At 48.6% G+C, this 11530-nt stretch overlaps 1 protein-coding gene across 1 annotated transcript; it reads left to right on the top strand.

The window, feature by feature from the left end:
* The first annotated feature begins 1306 nt into the window (after positions 1-1306).
* CXCL14 (C-X-C motif chemokine ligand 14) lies at positions 1307-10896 on the top strand. The gene is made up of 4 exons (XM_059698425.1): positions 1307-1613; positions 1779-1884; positions 5528-5641; positions 9770-10896. The coding sequence occupies exons 1-4, from the start codon at positions 1550-1552 to the stop codon at positions 9783-9785; spliced, it is 300 nt and encodes a 99-aa protein (XP_059554408.1). The 5' UTR covers positions 1307-1549; the 3' UTR covers positions 9786-10896.
* The last annotated feature ends 634 nt before the right edge of the window (positions 10897-11530 follow it).

Here is an 11530-nt window from a genome sequence, read left to right as displayed (position 1 = left end):
CTTCATCCTGCTGCTGGGTCTATCAAAGAAGCACTTCACAAATGCCTGAGGGAGGTAAGGTGGCCCACGGACAAAACTCCAGTTCTGCAGCCACATACTAGCATACCAGGGTCCCTCCTGGCCTAGCCACCTGCTTCCTGACTATGTGATCCTAAGAAGTTATTTCTTCTCTCTGAGCCCGTTTCCATGCCTGTCAAATGAACAATTAAAATACCCATTTGAAAGGGGACTTGTAAGAAGCAAAATAAAATATGTATCTATATGATAATGATATCAATAAGTAAAATTTCCTGAGTACCCGCTACTGGCTGGGCATTCTGTTATACACTCTATATGTCTGATTTTCTGTAGCTCTCACAGCTGCCCTATGACAAGTACTGTGACTACTTGTCACTTTCCAGAATGAAAGGAAGGCCTATAGTGGTGAACTCACTTACACTGGTGAGTAATGCAACAGGAACTTCTGTCGCCATCCCTGGTCCCCTACCAATGCACCACACAGCCTGGCACAATGTCTGGAACATGGACTTCATCCAGATGGTTATCATTGTCATATCTCCCTACTGGGCCTCTGCATGGCTTTGTAAGAATGGTATTAACAGTGAGGAATCCCTGCCTGGTTCGCCCCACCCCGAGACAGCTGGCACAGCCAGGGGCCACATACCCACTTTAGGAAGCCTTCCTCTAAAAGTGATCAAACCTCCCACACACATACTCTTTCAGCCAGCTCCAACGACCACAGGTGAGGGTTTTTGCTTTTATACAACCTATGGCAACCTCCCTCCAACCAGGCCTTGTGCTCTGGCCACCAGGGCTGCTGGCCCAACAGGGACTGTTCACACCCTAGGAGTCAGGCCCACTGGTACTCACACCTGGCACCTGCCCCAAAACCCTGTCAATTCTTCTCAGAAGATCTGGGCCACAGGCCTGGGTCTCCCATTCGCTCAAAAGAACAGGTCCAACTGGCCAGAGGGAACCAAGCAAACCAGAAAAGCAGTGCCCTTAAGCAGCCTCTCAACTGTCCAATGGAGCCAGGGCACTGGCTGTGTGTGCACGTGCTGGAGTTTGGGTGTGCAAGTGTGTGCAGGAGTGTGTGGGAGTGCGGGTAGCGGATAACTGTGCAAATGTGCATGTGTTCATGACTGGGAGTATGTGCCGCTGCATGAGGTTTGGGGTGGGCGGGCTAAGATGGTCTCCTCCCCCCACCGTGTTAAGAAATCTCAGTGAGTCACCGAATGGTTCTGCATATTAATGAGCTCCCTCTCTGTGAGGGCAAGAGCGGATTTAAAAGAGGCCTGGGCGGGAGGAGGGAGGCTGTGGAGGGAACGCCAGCCCAGAGCGGAGCTCAGCGAAGGAGGCACCCACCGACGGACTGACGGGCGCAGCGGGGGCCGCAGCAGAGCGAGAGGAGCTGAGAGGAGCCGGGAGCCGCTCTCGGGGCACAGAGAAAAGCGGAGCCGGCAGTGTCTCCGGGCCATTGCACGGAAGGGCGGGCGCTCTCCCCTTGTCCCTGCTCCCGCACCGCGAGCGCTGTGCCCCTCTGACCAGCATGAGGCTCCTGACCGCTGCCCTGCTCCTGCTGCTTCTGGCTCTGTGCGCCGCGGGAGTGGACGGTGAGTGCCCAGAAGGTCCTCTGTCGCCTTTCTGTCCCATTCTGGGGAATCCAAGCGCCAAATGCTAGGTGTGGTGAGATCCAGGGTTCTGAGTTGGGCGCCGAGGGTGTGGAAGGGCAAGAGACCCTGCCCACAACTGAGCTGCCCCTGGGCACTCTTTCGCAGGGTCCAAGTGCAAGTGCTCCCGGAAGGGGCCCAAAATCCGCTATAGCGACGTGAAGAAGCTGGAGATGAAGCCAAAGTACCCGCACTGCGAGGAGAAGATGGTTATGTGAGTTCCCATTCCAAGCTTGTGTGTGCTGCTCTTAACCTGGTGCAGGGGGATAGTGTGGGGCTGGGTCAGGCTAACATCTCTCCACCTTTGGCAGGGTCTTGGCAGAGCCTTTATAGTTGCCCAGTGAGTCCTGAGGGCGCTGGTGCAACAGTCTGGAAGAGAGTTTGGAAAGAGGGTCACTGTCCTGTGCTCCGGGAACAGCCTCTCCCAGTCCACCCTTGCTAGGATTCAAATGGCTAGCCCTGTGTTTGCACTGCCCAACTTTCTAGGGTGATGAAGGGTTAAATGGCTCCCGTGTGCCAACTTAGAACAACACCCAGCTTGAAAGCACTCAAAGTACACCCAGAACTATTGAATTTGCACCCGAACTATGAGGTGTGCTGCCTTCCTATCGCTGGAGAGAGGATTAAAGTAAACATTGTCCTAAGTCCTCAGAACCTCCTTTCAGAGCCTTTTTCCAATCAGGGGCCCATGGATGGCCAGTTTTCAGCTTCTAGCAATTTCATTTTGAGAATGATCCCTCACTCTCCCTTCTCCAGCTGGACTACTGTAGGTCCTTGAGCCTGTGGGGAGGGCTCTGCCGGGGTTAATGTGCCACGTGGCTGGAGCTCTGCTTGGTGGGGATGTGGGAAATATCTTTGAAACTGGGGCAGAGAGAACACTGAGTTTCCTTGCTCCTCTGCCTTCCCAGTTAACCACTTGAGGCCAGCACCACTGCTTCCCCATCAATATGCTTTTGGCCAGGAAGGGAGCCCTTGGCAAAACAGCTACCAAATAAATATCTGCCACGGACCACTGCCCCTCTTCCCCTCCCCAGAAACAGGACACACACTATTCTCAGTCTGGGCAAGTGCCTTCCACCATTGGCCCCACTAGCCCAAAGGCCACAGTCTGCAAAGGCAGTTCTCACTCCCCACTGCTACCTGGAGGCTGCAGAGTGGGTCTGAAGGTAAGGGAATTCCAAGAACCAATGGCCTGGGCTGAACCCTACTGCCTTCTTCCTGGGCACTTAAATTAGCCTCTTGCCCCTGCCCCTTTGCCTTGCCCCTTCCTTTATGGAGCCAGGTCCAGAACAACAGCCAGAAAATTCTTTTTGTGGGGGCCAGAGATCACAGGAGCTGAAACCCTTCAGCTCACAGCTTGGGTACTGAAAAATGATAGGAACATTGCAAATTAAGTTAGCAGTCCTCAAAGTGCTGAAAAATGTTCCACACACCAAGTCCAGTTGCTGAGACCTTTCAGGGGAGGAGAAGCAGGGTGGGGGGTACAATGACATCTTGAAAGGACAGAACACTAGTCAATAGGCCTGTTCTTTTTCCTGGCTAAACTTTTGAGAATAGAGAGGAAACTGAGAGGCAAGTGCATGAGAAGGCTGTATGCAGCCTTGTGAAAACTTGTAGGAGCCTCATGAGATCCACATGCAGTCACCCTCTCCTAAGCCTCTGTTCCACACCCAGAACCACCCCCACCCCTGAAGGGCTGGAAGTCCACTCCCCTCAAGCTTCTAAGATTCTCTAGATCAGACGAAGGGCCATACTTTTTGCCAAAGCATGTTTTCAGCCACACAGGCTGAACAAAAGCAAGTTTTGCAGCTCACCCTGAGTCACCCAGAAATCTCTGATGGGTGGGGGAGGGATGCTGCCTGCTTTGTAAGTGGGAGTCATAGCACTGAGAAGGGTCCAGGAAAGTCCAGATTCTAGAAAGACCAATTTGTGTCATATGTCCATTGACATCTTGCCAAAACCCTCGGCACCCTAGAACCACTGAGGAGAGGGACACAGGACCCAGAATTTCTGAGTAATTGCTGGGGGCAGAAATCCTCATGTCTTCACCCCACAACCAATTTCATAGCCCCAGTATTGTGACAGAGCACTGGAACTTGTGGCTGAGGGCTGAGCATACTCTCCTGCTCCCCAGCCTTCAGGTCTACAGACTTGGAATTCTGAGCTTGCACACTGACCTGAAAAGGAATTTTTCTCAGGCTTTACCATGTCCTTTTACTGCAAGTGCAAAAGCAACATTGCGGGCAATGCATGGGCTAAATTCCTGCAGAGTGATTAGGTACCACAGGGGAGGAGAATGACCAGACTCCACTCTGAAGCCTGGCCTCATGCTCCAGACATTAAAGGAGGCACAAGCCCCTTTAATGGGGAGTGACAAGCCCCTCATAAAGAGGGCCAGCGAAGTCAGGGCCCAGTCATCCAGCATCAGTGGAAGACCCATCTCTGCCCCCAGAGCACAGAAGCGGGGAGAGAAGAGCTGGCCCACAAATACTCTGCCCTCATTCTGGTAGCAAGATTCAACTTCCTCTCCCGTCAATAAGAGAAACAGTTCATAGAGACTCTGATCCCTTCTAGAACTTGGCATATAAGCCATAGCCCTTTATCTTTGGGGATCTGCAGGAATTAGCTGACCTCTCTCCCTCCCTTCCTGCTCTTCCCACTCAGACCCCCAACTACCCTTCCTTCTACCACCCCCAATCCCTGAGCACCTGAGTCCTCCCCAGGTGATCGCTCAGGGAGTGATATCCTCACTTCTCATCTTCCACTTTTCTATGTCCCCTAGGTGGTCCCTAATTCTTGAACAGCATTCTTCCTCCCCCACCCAGAAGCTCCCTTCTAACTCCTGCCACCATGGCCCAGCCCTGGCTGAGAAGGGCATAGCAGTTCTGGGCAGCAGTCTTGCCTCCCCCTCCAGGCTGGAGCTCCTATACTAAGGCTTCTTTCTGTGGCTACCTCATCTTCCATGACAATTACTAATAACAATAACTATTCATTATGCATCTACCAGGTACTAGACACTTTGCATAGATTATGTCCTTTAGTCATCCCAATAATCCTAAGAGGTAGGTCCTACTATTATACCCATTTTGCAGATGAGCAAACTGGAATCAGAAAGGCCGCCCAAGGTCCCACAGACAGATCTGGGATTCAGACCCAATCCCTACCATCTATACAATGCCACCTGCTTCTCTCCTGGCTGATAGAGGTCTGAAGAGAGGTCTTATTTTTCTGCCCACGGATGAGGCAGCTGGGACTTCAAGCTCAGGAACAACAATGGGCTTCAAGGCCAACAAGACTTAGCTTCAGGATCAACAGTCCTGAGATAATCTGCAAAGGGTTGGGGAGAACTGGGGTTTGAAGGATCAGATGGAGACCACAGTGTGTGCAGAGCATGTCCAAGCCCTGCTGTGGAGCAACTCAAACCCAAGAAAAGAGGTCTTGTCATGCATACCTTGCTGGCATTAGCACTCTCCACCTCTAAACCTCAGGTTCTTAGGAGCTGTTCTCCAAGGGAGGTTTGAGCCCTGTAGACAACACCCTGCATGCAGGTGGGGGTGGAGGGGGGTGAAGGGTGGGGAGACATTATCCCACACTCTGAGAGCTCCAGGGGGAAAAGTGAAAGCCGATCACTCAGTAGAGGTTTAGACCCTAATATGGAGTCAGAGATTAAGGGGACAACCCGAATCTTCCAGAGAGCCAGCCAGGGAGTGAACATATAGGTAGGTTCCTTTGAAAGGAGGGAGGAGGCCACAGTCTCTCAGTTCCCTGATTGGGACAGGCCAGGGCGACCCACAGGCCACACTAAGGGGCTATCATTCAGGTTCCTCAATCCTCTCCCCTATCCCACTCCATTTCAGCATCACCACCAAAAGCGTGTCCAGATACCGGGGTCAGGAGCACTGCCTGCACCCCAAGCTGCAGAGCACCAAGAGGTTCATCAAGTGGTACAATGCCTGGAACGAGAAGCGCAGGTATGCCTCACCTTCCTCCCCCTCGTCCCCAGATTCTGGACCCCTTGTAGGTCCTCTAGCCATGTTTAATGGGTGAACGCCCATCACAATAACCACAGCATGCAGATACCCAGACACTGCTTATATACCCCCAAGGAAGAGGAACTTACCACTTAAAGCAGGCTATTGCTGTCTTAGACAGCTATAAGCATCAAAAATGTATCCTTTTATAAACTAATGTTTGTTTCATTTTAAATTTTATGTTACAGTCTTAATTCCTCTCCTTATTTAAATAACTTAAGTTATATGACTCTGGGTTTCCCTCTGTCCAAGGCTGAGTGAGCACCTGGCACAGCTCTCTCTGTGATTCTTATGGGCTGAAACATGACCGCTTAAGTGACTGGGTTTATTAATTATAAAACTGTAGGTACAACCACAAGATGATAAGAATGACTCCCTGCCAACAATAGATTCTCCCATACTGCCCAGAAAACTGATAAACTCCTTCCCATGCAGGCGCAGGGAGACATAGGGTTTAACCCTTTAAAATCAGATCTACTCTTAACCTCAGGGGCAGCAGTGGCCAGACCACCTAAGCCTTGAACTAAGACCCCTACCCCTCTGGGTTTCGTTTCCCTATAATCAGAAGATAGGGTTTCACAGCTCTGATCTCCTGGGGTCCTATGTCTGGCTGCAGAGGGGAGGCAAGTTCCTGGTTCTCCTATACCACATAAAGGTGAGCCTATCCCGGAGCAGACCTGTCCTTGCACACTCAGAGCCTGTTTACACCTGTATCTGCACAGCCATGGCCATACACACACACACACACACACACACACACACACACACACACACACACACACACACACATGCTCACTTGCACAGCTGAGTTTCCCAGGAGCTGGTGCCAGCACCTCATTCAGCAGAGGAGGAAACCAAGTCTAAGTGTGGATGGGGAGTGACTTCTCAGGAGCACAGGGAAGAAAGCCAGGCTTCCCAGTGTCACCTTCTCCCTCCCTACCTCTGGTCCCTGTGCTGCCCCTTCTACACTAAGCTCAGCCTGTGAACAGCTCCCCTATAGTTGACACTTGGGTATAATCCCAGTACCTGAATCTTTAGAGCTGCCTCCAAAACTGCCTCATCTGCAGTTGCTTGAAATAGAAAATGATGAGAGTGGGATATTATTTTCTTTTTTTTTTTTTTTTTTTTTTTTTTTTTCTTTTTTTTTTTTTTTTTATTGCTTAAAGTATTACAAAGGGTATTACATATGTATCCATTTTATCCCCCCGCCCTAGACAGTCCCCTAGCCTCCCCTATCACCCAGTGTCTTATGTCCATTGGTTATGCTTATATGCATGCATACAAGTCCTTTAGTTGATCTCTTACCCCCCTACCTCCTGCCCCCCAACCCTCCCCGGCCTTCCCGCTGCAGCTCGACAATCTGTTTGAGGCAGCTCTGCCTCTGTATCTATTATTGTTCAAAAGTTTATAATGGTCTCTATTGTCCACGAATGAGTGAGATCATGTGGTATTTTTCCTTTATTGACTGGCTTATTTCACTTAGCATAATGCTCTCCAGTTCCATCCATGACGTTGCAAATGGTAAGAGTTCCTTCCTTTTTACAGCAGCATAGTATTCCATCGTGTAGATGTACCACAGTTTTCTAATCCATTCATCTACTGATGGGCACTTAGGCTGTTTCCAGATCTTAGCTATGGTGAATTGTGCTGCTATGAACATAGGGGTGCATATATCCTTTCTGATTGGTGTTTCTGGTTTCTTGGGATATATTCCTAGAAGTGGGATCACAGGGTCAAATGGGAGTTCCATTTTCAGTTTTTTAAGGAAACTCCATACTGTCTTCCATAGTGGCTGCACCAGTCTGCATTCCCACCAGCAGTGCACAAGTGTTCCTTTTTCTCCACATCCTCTCCAGCACTTGTCGTTTGTTGATTTGTTGATGATAGCCAGTCTGACAGGTGTGAGATGGTACCTCATTGCTGTTTTGATTTGCATCTCTCGGATGATTAGTGACTTTGAGCATGTTTTCATATGTCTCTTGGCTTTCTGGATGTCCTCTTTTGAAAGGTGTCTATTTAGGTCCTTTGCCCATTTTTTGATTGGATTGTTTATCTTTCTTTTGTTAAGTTGTATGAGTTCCCTATAAATTTTGGAGATTAGGCCCTTATCAGATATGTCATTGGCAAATATGTTTTCCCACACAGTGGGTTTTCTCGTTGTTTTGTTGATGGTTTCTTTTGCTGTGCAGAAGCTTTTTATTTTGATGTAGTCCCATTTGTTCATTTTTTCTTTAGTTTCAAGTGCCCTAGGAGCTGTATCAGTGAAGAAATTGCTTCGGCATATGTCTGAGATTTTCTTGCCTTTGGATTCTTCTAGAATTTTTATGGTATCCTGTCGTACATTTAAGTCCTTTATCCATTTTGAGTTTATTTTTGTGTATGGTGTAAGTTGGTGGTCTAGTTTCATTTTCTTGCATATATCTGTCCAATTTTCCCAACACCATTTATTGAAGAGACTATCTTGGCTCCATTGTATGTTCTTGCCTCCTTTGTCAAATATTAATTGAGCATATTGGTTCGGGCCGATTTCTGGGCTCTCTATTCTATTCCATTGATCTATATGCCTATTCTTGTGCCAGTACCAGGCAGTTTTGAGAACAGTGGCTTTGTAATACAACTTGATATCTGGTATTGAGATGAGAGTGGGATATTATTTTCTACAAGTCTGATGGGAATGAAGCCCTCTTTCTGATCAGGGCAGCTCACATGGCAAAAGCAGCATCCTGGCTCATCCACTGTTATGCTCCAGGCCCTGTGTCATCAAACGTGTAAAGAGGCTAACCTCAGGGCCAGTTCATGGAAGGGTTGAGAATGTCTTCGCTGGACTGCTGGGAGATATTCAGGCCTTTTTTAAGGAGTGTTTATCCCTCACCCCTCCACCTAGGCCACAGCTTTGATGAAGAGGAGGCAGGCATGGATCCATGCAGCCCTGACCTTCTTATTTCTGCAAATTCCAATGATGAGAGCAGTGAGGGCACTTCTATTCCCAGAACTCCATCACTTCATTACAAAATAAGTTAATCCCTTTCTTGGAATACTGAGGTATCTTGGGAAAGGAAGGGGGCATTCCCTTGTCTTCCCCACCTCCCCTCCCCCTGTAAAAGGTTGAAAATGCCTCCATAAATGTAGAATGGAGATAAGGGAACTATCTTGAAGTCCTCTTTTCAGAGAGAGAGAGAGAGAGAGAGAGAGAGAGAGAGAGAGAGAGAGAGAGAGAGAGAGAGAGAATATGCTAAACCTAGGATGGAGGAAGGAGAGGACAGCAGGCCAGCCCACCACTTGGGGTCCAGACCTGAGAGTGCCAAGCACCTCAGGGCCCAGAGCTCCTCCAGCTGCCACTGGCAGCAACAGCAACAGCAGGCATTTGATTTCACTGCACAATTAGGTGGTCTTACTCAGAAATCAGGAAATAGGCAGAGGGAGCAATGGGCTGTCTGAGTGTGAAGTGCAACCCCACAGCAGCCACGGAGCAGAAGAGAAGGAATTAAAATACTTAGAGATGGCTTGGGAGGTGAGGGGAAAAGTCAGCTTGTGAATGCACACAGGCCTGTTAACTACCAGAGGATGTGATCTGGAGCCACGGGCCTGCATGACAGCCCCAGCCCCACTACACACTCTTCAGTCTTAAGGCAGCTGCCTCTACAACTGGTGTTTTTCCAGAGGATAGACATTCTTTGGGCAAAATACAAAGAAAATCACAACCCTAAATTGAGGGAGGAGATGCCTCTTCCCCTTTCCCCCCACCTCTGCCCATGCTGGAGACAGAACTCCTTCCCACCACTGACATCCAATATCCATGAGACTCTCGTGCCTCAGGTTCCTCATATACAGAGGGGGTCTGCTTCATAGAGTTTTGAGGATATAATGACTACAGAGGTGGAGGCTGTTTAGAAAGTCAAAGGTGAGCTTCTGTGGTGCCTGTGATGCTTTGAGATGTTCCCCACTTCTCCCAGGCTCCTGCAGTCCTGGGAGGGGCACTGCCGAAGACAAGAATGAAGGAGAGAAACCAGTTGTGCACTGCCCAAGTCATGTCCTGAGCCACTTACTTGGGTGTTTTTTTCTTCCCAGGGTCTACGAAGAATAGGGTGAAAAACCCCAGATGGGAAAGCATCATACCCGTTGGGATACAGCAAAGGACTATGCAGAGTAAACACACAAAAAACCTTTCTTTCTCACAGGCATAAGACACAAATTATATATTGTTACAAAGCACTTTTTACCAAGGGTCACTTTTTACATTTTATAGCTGTGTGCAAAAGGCTTCCAGATGTGAGACCCATCTCTCTTGCACTCCAGATTTCATCACAGGCTGCTTTTTACTGAAAAGCTGGAAACTCATGCCTTTCCTTTGTAAAAAAAAAAAAATGCTTTTTTGTATTTGTCCAGACATTACTATACATCCGAGCTTTATAAGCACCTAGGAGGAACAGGGAGCTTGGTTGAGACATTTCATAGCAGCACTGATCCATTCCTAGAGCAGGAAGCTTCCGCTCAGAGGTCGTGGCACATCGGCCCAGCTGCCACGCTCTTCTGGGTCAGTCACAGCCTCAGGGGGACTCCGCAGTGGCCTCAGTCACTGGGCAAGTGAGAGCAGATCTCTTTGTGTCTGTTCTTTTATGAACTCGAGTTTGACTGCTTCGTCCCCCTGGTTAATTTTTACACACTCTAGGAAACATTTCCAAGATCCTGGGATGTCAAAGCAAACGGTACTTAAGGAATGGTTTGGATCTTCTCTTCAACTCAAGGGTTTGTGAAAGTTCACTCCTTCAATAGTCAATGCTTCAGAAGCACATGAAGTTCCTAACATTGTTAGCAAAACCCTTAGGAGCAAACTTAAAAATATACAAATACACACAGAGTATAGAGCTACGGATACATTCTATTGATGAGGGAGAACCTTCAGAGCATCTTTCTTTCCCTCACTACAATGGAGCATGTAGTACTAAAGCAATCCCCGCGTAATTCTTCAATGTTAAATAGTGCAGCCCTCTGTGAAAGCTAAGATGACTATGGCCCTTTCCTTTGTAAATATCTCTTAAGAATTCCCCTGCACACACTGCCTCTTCAGTGTATGCCGCATTGTACTGTTGCTGTATGCTATGTAAATGTCAGAAGCCATTAGCACTGCATGCAGGGTTCATATTCTTTCTAAGACAAAAAGAAACTTAATAAAATATATTTGAAATGTACCAAAATTCTAGACTACTGACATTTTTTCTGTTTAAATAAGCCAGGATGACAATCAAATATTTACCACTTTTTGAATAAACAGGGACAAATATATTGGAAGGAAAACCGGTGTTCCCCAAATACCTGTCAACACTGTCACCTCTACGGAATGTGAGCACAATTCTGAGACAGAAAGCCAGTCACACGGCTAATGCTTCCTCCCTGCCTGACTCCCCACCTGGGCAGGTTCATCAGTGCAGCCAGGTCAGTGTGTATGGGACTGGAGGGCCCCACCATGGTCCCCATTTAGAGAAGAGACTAGATTAGGGACCAGTCAAGATCCCTGTGATACAGGGCCCCAGGATTCCAGTGGTGCTCAAGGAGGGGCAGGCAGTGCCCACCATAAGACTGGAGGCTGTCTGGCAGCCACAGCTGGGAAGATATTGGGGCTCCGCTTCTGCTTCTGCTTCTGCAAGATAAAGATGATGAGTGCACACCTCATAGGGCTCCTGAGGCTAAAGGAGGCACACCACATAAAGCACGCAGGATAAGAGGGCATGGTGAGCACTTGGTGAATGTGAGTTCCTTTAATATTCACAAGACGAGGCTACTTGCACTTTGCAAAAACTGCCCACAGCCCCATGTTTCACGGTATTCATG

Source organism: Myotis daubentonii, chromosome 5, assembly GCF_963259705.1.
Source record: "Myotis daubentonii chromosome 5, mMyoDau2.1, whole genome shotgun sequence".
Taxonomy (NCBI): domain Eukaryota; kingdom Metazoa; phylum Chordata; class Mammalia; order Chiroptera; family Vespertilionidae; genus Myotis; species Myotis daubentonii.
Note: the sequence above shows the minus strand (reverse complement) of the source record. Positions and strands in the feature narration are given on the sequence as shown.

Coding starts and splice junctions, on each gene's coding strand:
- CXCL14 (XM_059698425.1), top strand. CDS start 1,550: ATGAGGCTCCTGACCGCTGCCCTGCTCCTGCTGCTTCTGGCTCTGTGC. Junction 1,614..1,778: donor GTGCGCCGCGGGAGTGGACG/GTGAGTGCCCAG, acceptor ACTCTTTCGCAG/GGTCCAAGTGCAAGTGCTCC. Junction 1,885..5,527: donor TGCGAGGAGAAGATGGTTAT/GTGAGTTCCCAT, acceptor ACTCCATTTCAG/CATCACCACCAAAAGCGTGT.